The following is a 17,800-nucleotide window of genomic DNA, read 5'->3' as shown; positions in this document are numbered from 1 at the left end:
TGTGTTTCCTACATTATAACAGCGACTACACTTCAAAAGCACTTCATTGGCTGTTAAGCGCCTTGGGACGTGCTGAGGTTGTGAAAAGTGCTATATAAATGCATGTCTTTCTTTTGTAACAGTAACGAAAGCTGTACATTCTCTTTGATGGCTCAGAAAAGAAGCTCGAATAAAAAAATAAGTACTTTATTGCAGAGATCTAAACCACAGCATGAACTGCAGTAAGGATATCCAGTTCCACGCTGTTCTTATTCAACTGAAGTCTGTACAAAAACAGGTTGTGAATAGAACTCTCAGTGACTTACTACCTCCATTTCTTACCGACCTTACCTCCTGTTGCGAGAACAGCAACCCATGTGCATAGCGAGGTGCAACATCAAGCTGCTTTTGAGAGTGTCTGCTTGACTCAGTTGGTAGCACTCTAAGTCAGATGATGGTAAGCTCAAGGCCCATTCTCAGCTCACGCTCCAATGAAGCAGTGCTACCCTGTTGGAGGCCCCATCCTTTGAAGCAGATGCTAAACTGTGGCCTGTTCGGGTAAATAAATTAGATTATCATTCATCTCATCACTGCTAGTGGGACCATTCGTGTGCAAACGTGAAAACGCCTGCAGTGTTAACACAAAAACAAAATACAGCAGATGCTGCAAATCTGAACTAAGCGCAGAAAATGCTGCTGCAGCATCTGTGGAGAGAGAAACAGAGTTAACGTTTCAAGTTTGTGACCTTTCGTCAGAACTGGATAAAGTTAGAGACATAACAGGGAATAGACTGGACATTGGGCGGGTTTTCCTACCCCAGAGAGCAGTGAGTCTCTGGAACGTGTTCTGGGCTGGTGTGGTGGGTGCTGACTCTCTGCCTTCGAGAGAGAGCGGGACCGATTCCTGACTGGAGCAGAGATCGCTTCATATAGAAGGTCAGTGTGGTTATCGAGAACACTCGGTCCATGTGATCTCCTGGACTGAGTTTCCATCGCCTGAGGAGGTCAGAGAGAAATTTTTCAAGTATGTTTTTTCCCTTTTTCAACCAGGGTTTTTCCTCTAGATTTTGTTGCAGGAGGTTACACAGCTGTGAGGGGGAGGGGTGGCGGGGGTGGGGGGGTGGGTGGGGGTTGCTTGGGGTGGGGGGGGAATGGAAGTAATGGGATGGGCAGCGTCCAACCAGCACGAGAGTGTGGGGCAGCCTCGATGGACCAGCTGGTCTTATTCTGCACAGCAATTTTGCATGTTGTTAAGATTTTTGCTCGGTTTGTTAATTAATCGATTGTACTCCCCAGATGCGTCCACTTGCATGATGTCGGAATGGATCAGCTGGTCCCCTTGCAGCCTCTCTTGCGGAATGGGCATGAGATCGCGGGAACGATACATTAAGCAGTACCCCGAGGATGGCTCCGTCTGCACACTGCCCACCGAGGAGAAGGAGAAATGCATTGTCAACGAGGAATGCGGTAGGTGCATTAGGAGGGATGAGAGCTAAAGGGCTGGACTTTTGGCATTGCTGATTCAGGTAATGGCAGTGGGGCAGTAAAGTTTGCACCCGGGAACAGTTTGCGCCTCAGTCAGCAAAATTGGGCAGCTGGGCCCTCAGTGTAGGTCGGAGTGCTAAGGGAGGCGGTGCACACCTCTCTCAGGGTGCTAGGCCGGCTGAGCATGGGAAAATATCAAGCTAAAGAGCCAGTCTGGGAGCGCTCTGAGAGAGACCTGGGGAGAAAAAAACCCTGAAAAAAACACCCAAAACATTCCCAATAAATAGCCCACGCCATCACAACATGAATCGCAAAAAAAAATAAAAAACTATCACACTTACCTAAGGTCGACATTACTTACCTCAATGCAACCAGTATAGGTCGGACCGCCCACTTTCTCAGGTGTTCCAAGCAGGGGGCGTTGCAGGGCATACGGGTCTGGCAGGAGCCAAAATTCGAGCCGGTGTCGCAACTGGGGGCGTTACACACTGGCTTGCCTCTCCTGGGTGGTAATGCTCCGCGCCCCGAAAACCCCAGCAGAGCACTGAAAGCTGGCTCACCGCTGCCTTTGCCGCCGCCCTCCCCCCCTCCGAGGCGAAAACAGAGGCGGCCAGGAGAGGCGAGACCTTAGAGGGATTTTAAAACGTGGATGAGATTTTTTTTAATAGAGGCGTTGCCGGACCGGGCGCCAATGTCGGTCAGCGAGCACAGGAGCACAGTGGGTGATGGGTGAGCGTGACTTGGAGCGAGTTAGGATACAGGTAGCAGAGTGTTGGATGAGCTCAAGTTTGCAAAGTGGGAGGCCAGCCAGGAGAGCTTTGGAGTAGTCAAGTCTAGAGGCAATAAAGGCATGGACGAGGGCTTCAGAAACAGATGAGCTGAGGCAGGGACGGAGACGGGCAATGTTACGGAGGTGGAAGTAGAGGGTCTTAGTGATAGAGCGGATATGGGGGTCAGAATGTCAGCTCAGGATCAAATCGGATGTTAAGGTTGCGAACGGATAAGTGAACGCCGGCGAATGTTTTACTGGATCCCTCACAATTCTTCTCTTCTTCCCCCGACGTTAGCATCAAACACCTGCTTCGTGACTGAGTGGGGCGAGTGGGAGGAGTGCAGTGCGAGCTGTGGGATGGGCTCCAAGAGGCGGTTGAGAATGGTCAAGATGCATCCGTCAGATGGATCAATGTGCAAAGTGGAGACAGTACAGATGGAGAAATGTGGGATGCCGGACTGTCGTAAGTATAAGACCCACCCAAGAGCCGAGGCTGTGAGTCCTGAGTTGACTCTCGGAGTGTCTGTACAAGTTCAAATTTCACAGAGAATTCTACTTCAATTATAGAGCAAAATAATTTATTAATTGGGATCTTGACAAATTGATATAGTTTTGAACTGAAAATCAATGTTTATTTGCTGGTTTCTCAATCAATATTGGGGAGGAAAATTGCAGTTGGAGGCGTCCTGCGGGTGAACGCCTCCGACAGGAAAATACCTGGTGGTCTCGGAGGAACGGCGATTGCGTTCTGAGGCCTAGTATCACAGCCCAGCATACGGGAACATGTCTTTCAGGAGCATACGCATATCCTGGGATCCCGTGGGCCTGGACCACCAATCACAATGTAGTATTCTCATTCATGGTGATGGGAACTCCCAGCTCCCGTTACTATCAATGAGAATACCCCTAAAATCAAACAAAACACACCCATAAATAAAAAAACACTTCTCTTTTTAAAACATTAATAGAAATTGCATTAAATTAAATGTTTTTGAAAAAAAATTATTTTTTTGAAATGTAAAAAAAAAGCTTTAATAGTCTTAAAAATAAACTTATCTTCATAGACAGGGTTCTTAATATAAAAATAAGGAGTAACCTTTAATTGTTCTATGTTTTAAAGCTTTTATGCTGGTAAAAGTAGACCATACCCTTGCTTTTACCAGGCGTAAGAGTTTGAAAGACATTCGCTGGGCAAGAGTTGGGCAAATATCCCAAATCTCCGCCCGCGGATGTCCATCTCCTGGGTACCTGTAGGATCTGCCAAAAGCCAGTTCTTGGCGCATGCGCATCGCGGGCTGAGAACCAGCATTTGAGAGGCCTCTCCAGGTGTGTACGCACATCGTACACACCCAGAGAGGCCGCAATTTTCGGGCTGTTGTTGTCACTCTATCGCCACAGTCAAGTGCAGGAAGTTCTTCCAGACTGTTCCCTCTGACCAGGAAGTAATTTGTTTAACCTGCAGAGTTAAGATTGTTGAACATTGAATGGCCCATTTCTTTACCTCTGCTTTCCTTGGAGTTGATTTTCACTCACTTTGCCTGGGGTTAACTGGGGGATAAAGATCTCAAAATGGGATCATTAACCTCACCCCACCCCATTCATCCTGACTCCATTTTGAATCCGGCATTTAAAAAATATATTCATGGGATGTGGGTGTCACTGGCCAGGCCGGCACTTATTGCCCATCCCTAATTGCCCGTAAGAAGATGGTGATGAGCTGCCTTCTTGAACTGCTGCAGTCCATGTGGTGAAGGTGCTCCTACAGTGCTGTTAGGGAGGGAGTTTCAGGATTTTGACCCAATGACGATGAAGGAACGACCAAAATATTTCCAAGTCAGGATGAGGGGGAACGTGAAGATGGTGATGTTCCCATGCACCTGCTGCCGCTGTCCTTCTAGATGGTAGAGGTTGTGGGTTTGAGAGGTGCTGCCGAAGAAGCCTTGGCAAGTTTCTGTCAGGTGTCCAAATCCCCTGTCTCTTTCAGGTCATAGGCTCCTTATTTTTATGGAACTCGGACCTCGATTGCAAGTTTAGGCCCGATCCTGACCAGATTAACAGTTTGGCACCTGCCAAATTTGATTAAGACCTTGGGCCTCAAAATGGTGGGTAGTGTGAGGGTGCCTCTTCACCGCTGGGCCAGGCGGTGATCAGCACGCTTCCCCCTGGTCAATCCCCCAAAATACAATGCTGACCCCATTTGTTCTTTGTTATCGACTGGCCTCTAGTAACAAAAGCATCCGGGGATGGGATGAAATTGGTCTACCCTCCTAGCCAATCGGCAGTTCCGTTTTAACCCATTGGCTTGTGGGTGGAAACGAAAATCGGCACAGTTTCAAAGCGGCTGCCAATTGGCTGGGAGGCCCGACTCACGCAGTCGCCGCTGACCAATTTCAACCGCACGATTCTAAAGTTGGAGCATCTAAACCACAGCCCTTAGGCCATCTGGCACACAAAACCTAGGCAGCTCAATCCGTCTTGTGCTTTTTATGCCTTGTGCGTTGGTGTGTGTCCTCTCTTCATTCTGTGGGGCCTGGAGGTTTGGGAAGGGGGCTGTCCGTCGCTCTGATGCCTCATTGGTTGACATATTCAAAATCGGAAGACCGAGATCTCTTACTCTCCGCAAATTAATGGGAAACATGGGGTTTGAACTTCGAGGAGGCAGTTTTCATTTTACCCCCAGGCACCCGCAGATCAGGTGCACTCTTTTACACCCCGTTTGGCTTTCGTAGAAATTTACAGCACAGAAGGAGGCAATTTTGGCCCATCGTGTCCTCGCCGGCCGACCAAGAGCTATCCAGCCTAATCCCACTTCCCAGCTCTTGGTCCGTAGCCCTGTAGGTTACGACACTTCAAATGCACATGCAAGTACTTTAAAAATGTGGAGAGGGTTTCTGCCTCTACCACCCTTTCAGGCAGTGTGTTCCAGACTCCCACCACCCTCTGGATGCAAACATTTCCCATCAAATCCTCTCTAAACCTACCAATTACTTTAAATGAATACCCCTCTGCCAAGGGAAACAGGTCCTTCCAATCCACTCTAAGGGTAAATAACGGATGTGTTGACCTGCGAGTGGTGATCTGTTTTCACATTGCGATTTGGCGCAGTAGACTCTGGATTGCCAACAGCTGTTTCTTTGTTCACTATCAGAAACCATTCCCTGTATGCTGACCCTCTGGTCGGACTGGAGCGACTGCAGTGTCACGTGTGGGATTGGCATGCGCTCGCGGTGGAGGATGCTGAAGTCCCCGGCCGAGGTGGGCGAGTGCAACGAGGAGCTGGAGCAGGTGGAGAAGTGCATGCTGCCGGAGTGCCGTAAGTAGAGATTTCCGCAACGATGTACTTCACATTCGCGGAATTATATAAGCTCATAAAGAAAAGGAGCAGGAGTAGGCCATTCGGCCCCTCAAGCCTGCTCCGCCATTCAACAAGATCATGGCTGATCTGATCATGGTCTCAGCTCCACTTCCTCACCCGCTCCCCATAACCCTTGACTCCTTTATCGTTCAAAAATCTGTCTTATCTCCACCTTAAATATATTCAATGACCCAGCCTCCACAGCTCTCTGGGGCAGAGAATTCCACAGATTCACAACCATCTGAGAGAAGACATGCCTCAGGCCAGTTAGTTTAACATCTGTCGTGGGGAAAATGCTTGACGCTATCATTAAGGAAGAAATAGCGGGACATCTAGATAGGAATAGTGCAATCAAGCAGACGCAACATGGATTCATGAAGGGGAAATCATGTTTAACTAATTTACTAGAATTCTTTGAGGATATAACGAGCATGGTGCATAGAGGTGTACCGATGGATGTGGTGTATTTAGATTTCCAAAAGGCATTCGATAAGGTGCCACACAAAAGGTTACTGCAAAAGATAAAGGTACGCGGAGTCAGGGGAAATGTATTAGCATGGATCGAGAATTGGCTATCTAACAGAAAGCAGAGAGTCGGGATAAATGGGTCCTTTTCGGGTTGGAAATCGGTGGTTAGTGGTGTGCCACAGTGCTGGGACCACAACTGTTTACAATATACATAGATGACCTGGAAGAGGGGACAGAGTGTAATGTAACAAAATTTGCAGATGACACAAAGATTAGTGGGAAAGCGGGTTGAGTAGAGGACACAGAGAGGCTGCAAAGAGATTTAGATAGGTTAAGTGAATGGGCTAAGGTTTGGCAGATGGAATACAACGTCGGAAAATGTGAGGTCATCCACCTTGGGAAAAAAAACAGTAAAAGGGAATATTATTTGAATGGGGAGAAATTACAACATGCTGCGCTGCAGAGGGACCTGGGGGTCCTTGTGCATGAATCCCAAAAAGTTAGTTTGCAGGTGCAGCAGGTAATCAGGAAGGCGAATGGAATGTTGGCCTTCATTGCGAGAGGGATGGAGTACAAAAGCAGGGAGGTCCTGCTGCAACTGTACAGGGTATTGGTGAGGCCGCGCTTGGAGTACTGCGTGCAGTTTTGGTCACCTTACTTAAGGAAGGATATATTGGCTTTGGAGGGGGTACAGAGACGATTCACTAGGCTGATTCCGGAGATGAGGGGGTTACCTTATGATGATAGATTGAGTAGACTGGGTCTTTACTCATTGGAGTTCAGAAGGATGAGAGTGATCTTATAGAAACATTTAAAATAATGAAAGGGATAGACAAGATAGAGGCAGAGAGGTTGTTTCCACTGGTCGGGGAGACTAGAACTAGGGGGCACAGCCTCAAAATACGGGGGAGCCGATTTAAAACCGAGTTGAGAAGGAATTTCTTCTCCCAGAGGGTTGTGAATCTGTGGAATTCTCTGCCCAAGGAAGCAGTTGAGGCTAGTTCATTGAATGTATTCAAATCACAGATAGATAGATTTTTAACCAATAAGGGAATTAAAGGTTACGGGGAGCGGGCGGGTAAGTGGAGCTGAGTCCACGGCCAGATCAGCCATGATCTTGTTGAATGGCGGAGCAGGCTCGAGGGGCTAGATGGCCTACTCCTGTTCCTAATTCTTATGTTCTTATGTTCTTATGTTCTCCTTATCTCCGTTTTAAATGGCCATCCCCTTATTCTGAAACTATGTACCTTACTTCTAGATTCCCCCATGAGGGTAAACATCTTCTCTGCATCTACCCTGTCAAGCCCCCTCAGAATTTTATATATTTCAATAAGATTACCTCTCATTCTTCTAAACTGCAATGAGTACAGGCCCAACCTGCTTAACCTTTCCTCATAAAACAACCGCTTCATCTTAGGAATGTACGGCACAGAAACAGACCATTCGGCTCGACTGGTCCGTGCCGGTATTTATGCTCCACATGATCCTCCTCCCAGCACTCTTTATCAGTATATGCAGCTATCCCTTCCTCCCTCACGTGTTTATCCAGCTTTTCCTTAACTGCATCTATGCTATTCGCCTCAACCACTCCCTGTGGTAGCGAGTTCCACATTCTCAGCACTCTCTGGGTAAAGAAGTTTCTCCTGAATAATCTTTTGGATTTATTGGTGACTGTCTTATATTTAAGACCCCTAGTTTTGGACTTCCCACAAGTAAAACATCTTCTTCGCATCTACCTTGTTGAAGTCCTTAATAATTTTAAAGACCTCTCAGCCTTTTTTTTCAAGGAAAAGAGTCCGAGCCTTTTCAGTCTTTCCTGATAATTAGATCCTCTGCATAATGCTTTCTGTCGTTCAGCTTGATGCCTCAAAACTTATTCAGTCTTTATTTTTATGCTACTATGCCTAATACTCGCTGATGAGTATGGGTAGGTGACAGGCACAAGACATTGCAGTTATGTGGGACAGGCTGGACGGACCAGTCTTTTCCTGCCCCTCATTGTCCGTATGTTCATGCACAGTATTGTCTGATATGATTGGATGAGGAGGGATGGGGCGGAGTTCAATGGTAAATCTACATCATTACTCACTCAAAGAGCCGTCTTTTGGATGAGTCGTTGAACCGAGACCCCGTTTTCTCTGAGGTGGACATAAACGATCCTATGGCACAGTTTTGAAGAAGAGCAGGGGAGTTCTGAGCCAATGTTTATCCCTCAACCAACATTGCTAAAAATTAGATTATCTGGTTATTATCACATTGCTGTTTGTGGGAGCAAATTGACTGCCACATTTCCCACATTACAACAGTGACTACACTCCAAAAGTACTTCATTGGCTGTAAAGCACTTTGAGATGTCCGTGGGCGTGAAAAGTGCTATATAAATCCAAGTCTTTCTTTCTTTCTATGGTGTGTGTTGTCCCACCTGGTGTCCCTCGTGGAGAATAGGGACTTGAACTTCCATTGTCCTTCTGGTGCACTCCTGCTGCACCTCTGGACAGGACTGCAACAGAAAGATCAGAGAACAGGTCTTGGTTGCGCAGGGTCCCGAACATGCATGTGCTTCCATGGGGTGGACCCTCCATCATCATAAAAGGGCGAGTACGCCAGCAGATGCGGGGAAACCTCTCTGTTGGGCGATCCTTTGTCCTGGGCTTTGCTGGGACCTGCTAGAATGCCACAGCGGCCTCTCGGAGGGGACAAATGGGGACAACTGTGGAGACAGTTTCTGGGCATGATGCCAACACTGTAGGTATGGTAGCGGAGACAGCCATTCCTGACAGCTTGAAGCAGGTGGGCACTGGAGATGGGCTCATAGTGGCTCCTGCACCCACTGGCTCCAGGCTGATTAGTTTCCGTCTCTCTGACCCTGCCGGTTCAGCACTTACACTGGGTCATTGAATATATTTAAGGTGGAGATAGTCAGATTTTTGAAAGATAAGGGAGTAAAGGGTTATGGGGAGTGGGCGGGGAAGTGGAGCTGAGGCCAGGATTAGATCAGCCATGATCTTATTGAGGCTCGAGGGGCCAAATGGCCGACTCCTGCTCCTATTTCTTATGTTCTTCTGATCCTGGAATATCAGGGTCTGTGTTGTTTTTACTAAGAAGCTCAGGTAAGCAGGGTCAAAGCTCAAGAGTAAAAGAAGGAACTTGCGTTTATATAGCGCTGTTCAGGACCTCAGAAAATCCGACAGCGCTTTACAGACAATGAAGTACTTTTGAAGTGCAGTCACTGTTGTAATGTAGGAAACGTGGCAGACAATTTACGCAAAGCAAGCTCCCACAAATAGCAATGTGATAATGACCCGATAATCTGTTTCTAATGATGTTGGTTGAGGAATAAATATTGGCCCAGGACACCGTGGATAACTCCCTGCTCTTCATCAAAATAATACTGTGGGACCACCCGAGAGAGTAGACGGGGCCTCGGTTTAACGTCTCATCTGAAGAGAGAAGGAGTGAAGACGAGGCAGATCAAAGAATCGTGATTAAGTCAGATTGAGCCTGGGTTTTGAAAGCTGGCTGATTCGGAGAAGGAAAAGTGCAGAGGAGATTTACTAGAATGGTACCAGGGATGAGGGACTTCACATGGAGAAACTGGAGAAGCTGGGGTTGTTCTCCTTAGAGGAGAGAAGGTTCAGGGGAGATTTAGTAGAGGTGTTCAAAAACATGAAGGGTTTTGGTAGAGTAAATAAGGAGAAACTGTTTCCAGTGGCAGGAAGGTCGGTAACCAGAGGACACAGATTCAAGGTAATTGGGAGAAAAAATAGATTGGAGAGGAGGAGAATTGTTTTTATGCAGCGAGCTGGTGTGATTTGGAAGGCACTGCCTGAAAGGGCGTTGGATGCAGATTCAATAGTAACTTTCAATAGTAAAATTTGCAGGGCTATGGGGAAAGAACAGGTGGGAGTAGGACTAATTGGATGGCTTTTTCAAAGAGCCAGTACAAGCACGATGGGCCAAATGGTTCTATGAGAGGACTTCGATTTATGCCATTACAATGCCCTAACAATTAATGATTTAGAGTAGAAACTTGTGCAATGAGTTCTGGTTTCATAGAATGATACAGCAGAGACGGAGACCATTCGACCCAACGTGCCTGGTTCACCATAAAGAGGAATCTGGGGGGCGGGGAGCGTATGTAGGATAGAAATTAGAAGCTTGGCAAAAGCTAAAAAGGAACATTCAGAGGAGGAAATACCCCTAGTAACATTGCCAAAGTGGAGAGAGATGAGAAAGGTTGTGATGGAGAGGAAGAGAGACTGAAGACTAGAAACAAAGAAAGACTTGCATTTCTATAGTGCCTTTTATGACCACCGGACATCCCAAAGTGCTTTACAGCCAATTGTAATGTATTTGCTTCATGGGTTCTTTGCTTAAGAATTCATAGAAACACATTGCTATGAAGAATTAGTTGGTTTATTAACAAAGGTTTAACAATCTCACTGCACATTACCAGTTCATCCACGAGGCTGACAACTGCAGACCTCATTGTGGATGACCTCGACTCAACTGACTGGGGTTTTATTGAGTCCTGTGAACATCACGTGACTGGCTAAACCACTCACAATGCAGCAGTTCTACAACTATTTGAAACTAAGCTTTAAATCAAGTGCCCCCTTTTGTAAGGGCACAAAAAAACACAAATTGGCCAATAAACATTAAAGGAAACCTTACAAATCAAGTTAAATGAAACTTTTGTTCCCTGTTGAAATGATGCAATCCAGTCCATCCGGTGCCCACCTCTTGCGGAAGGCCATGAGTGTACCGGTGGACACCGCATGCTCCATCGCCAGGGACACCCTGGCTCGGATGTAACCGCGGAACTGAGAGGCAGGCAGTCAGGCTGAACGATCCCCTCGACCGCCCGCTGCCTGGACCGGCTGATGCCCCCTTGGCCATGCCCAGGAGCAGGCCCACAAGGAGGCCTTCCGACCTGCCCACTCCCCTCCGCACAGGATGCCCAAAGATCAGGAGTGTGGGACTGAAGTGCAGTGTTGTAAGTTCTTACTCTCCTCCTCTCCCCTGAAGTGTTGAAGCAGTAGGTCCCTTCCTCCTCTTCCTGGGGACTCAGGCTGCAGAGAGAATTGCAGGAGCTCCTCACTCCACACACTGTGAGCTCCATGAATAGGCCACACCCACAACAGCTCTACAACTATTTTAAGTTGTAACTTAAATCAAGTGCCCCCTGATTAAAGGGGGAGGCACACTCCAAAAACTTTTCAAGTGCCCCCTTGTTTTTTTTTTTGTTTGTTTTTTTGTTTGCAGGCACTAAAGCACAAATTATTCAAGTGCCCCCTGGCTAAAAGGGTGGTGGGGGGGCACTGAACCCACAACTTAAACAAATTAAGTTTTAGACATTAAAATCAAATTAAAATTTGGTTGCCGGGGGTGATGATGGACTCCAGTCCCTCCAGCGCCCACCTCTCGCGGAATGCTGCGAATGTACCAGTGAACACCACATGCTCCATCTCCAGGGACACTCTGGCCCGATGTAACCGCGGAAGAGAGGCAGGCAGTTGGACTGAATGATCCCCTCAACCGCCCGCTGCCTGGACCGGCTAATGGCCCCCTTGGCCATGCCCAGGAGCAGTCCTACGAGGAGGCCTTCCGACTTCCCACTCGCCTCCGCACAGGGTGCCCAAAGATCAGGAGTGTGGGACTGAAGTGCAACCAGAATTTGAGGAGCAGCCCCTTTAGATATTGGAATAGGGGCTGCAACATCGCACACTGGACATACCCATGGAACATGGACTCCTCCAGACCGCAGAAATTGCAGGCGGCCTGAGAGGCAACAGCTCTACAACTGTAGAAAACAAAAATAAACATTAAATCAAGTGCCCCCTTGTTAAAGGGGGGGATGAGGGGGGGGCACTCCAAACAGTATTCAAGTGTCCTTTTTTTTTGTTTTTTTTGGGGCACTAACCACAAATTATACAAGTGCCTCCTGGCTAAAAGGGAAGGAGGACACTAAAACCCGGCACAATAAACCAATTAAACTTTAAAACATATAAAATCAAATTAAAATTTGGTTGCCGGGGGTGATGATGCACTCCAGTCCCTCCGGCGCCCACCTCTCGCGGAAGGCTGCGAGCGTACCGGTGGACACTGCGTGCTCCAACTCCAGGGACACCCTGGTGCAGATGTACACACGGAAGAGAGGCAGGCAGTCAGGCTGAACGACCCCCTCGACCGCCCTCTGCCTGGACCGGCTGATGGCACCCTTGGCCGTGCCCAGGAGCAATCCTATGAGAAGGCCCTCGGACCTACCCGCTCCCCTCCGCACAGGGTGCCCAAAGATCAGGAGTGCGGGACTGAAGTGCAACCAGAATTTGAGGAGCAGCCCCTTCAAATATTGGAAAAGGGGTTGCAACCTCACACACTGGACATACCCATGGAACACGGACTCTTCCAGACCACAGAAATTGCAGGCGGCCTGGGAGGCAACAGCTCTACAACTCTTTTGCGGGGGTGGGGGGGAACAAAATAAACATTAGATCAAGTGCCCCCCGATCTGGGGGACACTCCAGACACTTTTCACTGCCCCTTTATTTTTTTAAATGTTTATTGTTTTTTTGTGGTTTTTTGTGATTTTTTTGGGGGCATTAAAACCATATATTTTACAAGTGCCCCCTATAAAAGGGGAGGGGGACACTAAAAATCCAGCAATTAAAACAAATTAAACTTTAAAACATATAAAATAAAATTAAAATTTGGTTGCCGGGGGTAACGATGCACTCCAGTCCGTCCGGTGCCCACCTCTCGCGGAAGGCCGCGACCGTACCGGTGGACACCGCGTGCTCCATCTCTAAGGACACCCTGGCGCGGATGTACACACGGAAGAGAGGCAGGCAGTCAGGTTGAACGACCCCCTTGACCGCTCGCTGCCTGGATCAGCTGATGACACCCTTGGCCGTGCCCAGGAGCAGTCCTACGAGGAGGCCTTCCGACCTACCCGCTCCCCTCCGCACAGGGTGCCCAAAGATCAGGAATGTGGGACTGAAGTGCAACCAGAATTTGAGGAGCAGCCCCTTTAAATATTGTAAAAGGGGTTGCAACCTCACACACTGTACATACCCATGGAACACGGACTCTTCCAGATGACCTTGGAGGCAACAGTTCTACAAACCTGTGAGCATACTCACAGATGCATACATTACACTAATGCAATACTTTTTTGAAGTGTAGTCAGTATTATAATGTAGGATAAAGCTAGAGATAAAAAAAAGAATGTTCTTCTACTATGTTCAGGAATGTAAGAAAGGTGTTAGGACCAATGTCAAGTCATGCACAGACTTAAGATGTAGATGGAGTTTAGAGTTATTGAGGCGGATAACCCTTTTAAGTGAGAGGAATGTTGCTCCCTGTACATGTCTGTACTTTTCAGATCTATTGATTCAAGCAGCAAAAACAATTAATTCTGTGTAAACAATACTCATTATTCTTTGAAGTTTGTGCTATTTTATGACATCAGAAACATTTAAGCTCATCCTTTTTTTAATGTTTCCAATTGCAGCCACTGATTGCATGGTCTCCGATTGGTCAGAGTGGTCAGAGTGCAATAAGTCTTGCGGGAAGGGGCATGTGATCAGATCCAGGACCATCAAACTGGAGCCGCAGTTCGGGGGGGCCCTGTGCCCCGAGACCGTCCAACGCAAGAAGTGCAAAGTGCGGAAGTGCTCGAGGAGACTGAGCGACGAAAAGCGACGTCGCAAAGAAGCACCGGAGAGGCAGAGGAACAAACAGTTGAGAGGGGATCCTGAAATTCCAGAACACACAGGTACCTGAGTTCCCAGTGAGGCATCGAGCACCTTCTTGATTGAACCCGAAGATCTGACAATATGTCGGAGCCGAAATTGCACCTTCCCCCACCACCCCTCCACCTCGACTAATAGAAGGCGCACCTACCGTTCTTTAAGATTTTTCTCCGCTCCAATCCATGGGGCGGAGAATTGTGCGATTTGCAGGTCTATTTTTTTCCGTTCGGGGGTCGGCTGCGAGGCAGAAGTGCCATTGGGTCGGGTCAGCCGCCACTCCGTGCCATGCTGACGCATCACAGCGTCCCTCCCCTTCAGTTAAAGGTCACGCCTGCGGCCTGGTACACAAGAGGGGGTGCCGGGCTGCCTGTTGCCGAACCGGAGTCGGCCGACAAATAAAATAAAATGGAGGCACCAGCAGAGCGCCCTCCCCTTTAAGGGTGCATGTACCGCCCAGGCACACACAGCTTTGAGGCGGTAATGGCTAACGTAAGGAGCAATTTTGGTTCCATCATTCCTTATGTAAGCATGGCATTGATGCTGCTTCCTGATCATCCTATGGGTGTCAGCCATGGCTCAGTGGTAGAACACTCTGTGCTGAGTCATGGGTACCAGACCCAATTCAGAGAACTGGGCATAGAATCTAATCTGGCACTGCAATAACTTGTATTTCTAGAGCATCCTTAACGTAGCTTCACAGGAGCGATTATCAGACAAAATTGACACCGGAGCCACTTAAGGAGATTTTAGGACAGGTGACCAAAACGCTTGGTCAAAGAGGTAGTTTTAATGAGCATCTTAAAGAAAAAGAGAGAAGTAGCGAGGTGGAGAGGAGGGAATTTCAAAGCTTAGAGCCCAGGCAGCTGCCGCCAATAGTAAATCAGAGATGCACAAGATGCCAGAATTGGAGGAGTGCGGAGATCTCGCATGTTTGTGGGTCTGGAGGGGATTACCGAGATAGGGAGGGGGTGAGGCCATGGAGGGATTTGAAAACAAGGGTGAGAATTCAATGGAATGAATTTTAGTGATCACCTCCTGGGAGCAATGTAGCACAGCAGATTGTCCGTCGTTGCAGAACCCATCCGATTTTCATCCTGCTGATTCTAGTGGAATGATTCTGCAATGGACAGGAAATCATCCCAAGGTAAATAAATATGTGGGAACACAAGAATTGCGAGACGAAAGAAGGCCAAGGGGTCCATTTAGGGGTCCATTCACCTTCTACCATCCTGGAAGTTGCACGATAAAACAATAATGGAGTTGTTGACCAATCACAGCAATCAGTCTCTATCAATGAGTCTACAACAGATCCGGGCATGAGGCGAGGGAAAACCCCACCACCCACAATTTCCCCATTGTTTTTACAAGGACAATACTAGAGCTGAGAGGTTATACCTATCAGGAAAGATTAAACAGGCTGGGGCTCTTTTCTCTAGAAAAGAGAAGGCTGAGGGGTGACTTGATAAAGGTCTTAAAAATGATGGAGGTGATCCAAAACTCAGCTGCCTAACTCGCACCAAGTCCTGCTCACCCAGCACCCCTGTACTCACTGACCTACATTGGCTCCCGGTTAAGCAATGCCTCGATTTCAAAATTCTCATCCTGGTTTTCAAATCTCTCCATGGCCTCGCCCCTCCCTATCTCTGTAATCACCACCAGCCTCACAACCCACTGAGATGTCTGCGCTCCTCTAATTCTGCCCTCTTGAGCTTCCCGGATTATAATCGCTCAACTATTGGTGGCCATGCCTTCTGTTGCCTGGCCCCCAAGCTCTGGAACTCCCTCCCTAAACCTTTCCGTCTCTCTACCTGTCTTGTCTCCTTCAAGACGCTCCTTAAAATCTATCTCTTTGACCAAGCTTTTGGTCACCTGCCCTAATTTCTCCTTACGCGGCTTGGTGTCAAATTGTTTTATCTCATAATACTCCTGTAAAGCACCTTGGGACGTTTCACTACGTTAAATGCGCAATATAAATACAAGTTGTTGTTGTTGTTGATAGGGTAGATGGAGAGAAGATGTTTTAGCTTGTGGTGGAGTGCAGAACTAGGGGATCATAGATATTAGATAGTCACTAATAAACCCAATAGGGAATTTAGGAGAAACTTATTTACCCAGGGAATGGTTAGAATGTGGAACTCACTACCACAAGGACTAGTTGAGGTGAATAGCATAGATGCATTTTAGGGAAAGCTAGGTAAGTACACGAAGGAGAAAAAAATACAAGAATATGTACAAAAGTAAAATACTGCAGATGCTCGAACCTGAAATAAAAACGGAAAATGCTGGAAATCTCAGTGGGTCAGGTAGCATTTGTGGAGCGAAAAACAGAGTTTCAGGTCGATGACCCTTCATCAGAACTGGCGAATGTTCGAAAAGAACACATTCTTAAGGAGCACTGAAATGGGGAGGAGAAGAAAGAACAAAAGGGAAGGTCTGTGATAGGGTGGAAGTAAGGAGAGATTAGAGAGACAACAGGGATGATGGGTCGAATTGAAATGGTAATGACAGAAGTTAGAAAAAGGTCAGTCTCGATAGGGTGCGAATGGCAGAATGACCAGCTGCCATTGGAGACAAAGAGAAAAAAATATACGATCGGTGACAGAGGGAGGGGAGCTATATTGATGGGTTGAGTTGAAGTAGGGGTGGGAGGAGCTGGTGTGGAGCATAAACACCGGCGCGGACTTGTTGGGGGCCGAATGGCCTCTTTCTGTGCTGTAAATTCGATATGATTGTGACCTTCCCTCATTGCCTGCCCCTCCCATTGGTTTAGGGTGCAAGATGAGGCCGTGGACAGGATGGAACGAGTGCAGCAAGTTCTGCGGCGGAGGCATCCAGGAGCGTTTCATGGTGGTGAAGAGGAAATACCGTACCTCCCAGATCACTAGCTGCAAAGACATGAGAGAAATCCGGGCTTGCAGCGTCCACCCATGTTAGGAAGCATGCTGGGCTGCCCCCGCTCCCGGTCTGCCCCCACCCCCCGAATAGGTGCACTGCTTTTTTTTCTTAAAGTTGACGGAGACATTTTTTTTTTCCTTTCTGACACAAAGCCTTTCTGTATCCCTAACATTTATAAATGTTACAATATCACTGTACACAGACACACACACACCTGTACCTACGCACTAGCACGCAAACCGATCAAAAAAAGCATCTTGATCTGTTTAACCTGTGGTTACATTTTACTTGTTAATTTTTACGCACCGGTGCACAGTGTTTTTTTCCCATGGATTTTTAAACATTTGCTGTTGTAGCTTTTGGTTGTGAGAAATGTTTCTTTTTTAAATAAGAAAAAATATTCCGTTTGTGATATGAAATTTAGATGCCTTATCGAAGGAATGTTCACTGTCTGCTCTGTAGCGGTAAGAGGAAAAAAAAACCTTAATGAACTTAACAATTAAAAAAGAAAAGTTTTTATTTTGCCTGTTGTCATATTCCGTGGTATCTTTACTGCCCCCTGGTGACGGTGTCACAAATGTGTATTCGACCAAAGTCTTTGTGCTTGATTTTTGGTGGGAGTTACTTTTCTCTTTGTTGAATATTCATCGTTACACTGAGAGTGAGAGAGAGAGAGTGTGAGCGCGGTCAAATAGTACGAGGCACGCTCAGCCTATTTTACCGTTTGTAAAAAAAAAATAAGAAAAAAAAAGAAAAATATATAATTTTGATTATATATTAACTTGTCCGGTTACCCTGTTTGACAATAAAACAAAATGGCAATAATAGATTTGGTGTTTGCTTTCTTTCAATTGTATTGAATGAAACTGCGCGGCGATTCTGGCTGGTAAAATACAAAACATATGAAAAATGACGGACAGGTAAAGACTATCTGGTCCATCGAGCCTGTCCCACACAATTGCGATATTGTGTATCACAACATTATGGGGCTAGACTTTTCCTAAAGCCCCTCACCACCCGATTGCCACCCAGAAACACCGTTAACTGCAACTAACGCTGGTGAAAATTTCCATAATAAAGGTAAAAAAATAT

The 17,800-nt window shown here is 47.1% G+C and overlaps 1 protein-coding gene across 1 annotated transcript in view; it reads left to right on the top strand.

Annotated features, from left to right (window-relative positions):
* Positions 1 to 17,535, top strand: part of LOC139279635 (spondin-1-like) — a 425,839-nt gene extending 408,304 nt beyond the window's left edge. Inside the window, exons 11-15 of the mRNA XM_070898744.1 lie at positions 1,276 to 1,446; positions 2,532 to 2,699; positions 5,385 to 5,549; positions 13,573 to 13,836; positions 16,584 to 17,535. Coding sequence (XP_070754845.1) covers positions 1,276 to 1,446; positions 2,532 to 2,699; positions 5,385 to 5,549; positions 13,573 to 13,836; positions 16,584 to 16,747 — 932 coding nt within the window. The 3' untranslated portion in view covers positions 16,748 to 17,535. The remainder of the gene's footprint in view (positions 1 to 1,275; positions 1,447 to 2,531; positions 2,700 to 5,384; positions 5,550 to 13,572; positions 13,837 to 16,583) is intronic.
* The last annotated feature ends 265 nt before the right edge of the window (positions 17,536 to 17,800 follow it).

The sequence above is a fragment of the Pristiophorus japonicus genome, chromosome 14, assembly GCF_044704955.1.
Source record: "Pristiophorus japonicus isolate sPriJap1 chromosome 14, sPriJap1.hap1, whole genome shotgun sequence".
NCBI lineage: Eukaryota > Metazoa > Chordata > Chondrichthyes > Pristiophoridae > Pristiophorus > Pristiophorus japonicus.
Note: the sequence above shows the minus strand (reverse complement) of the source record. Positions and strands in the feature narration are given on the sequence as shown.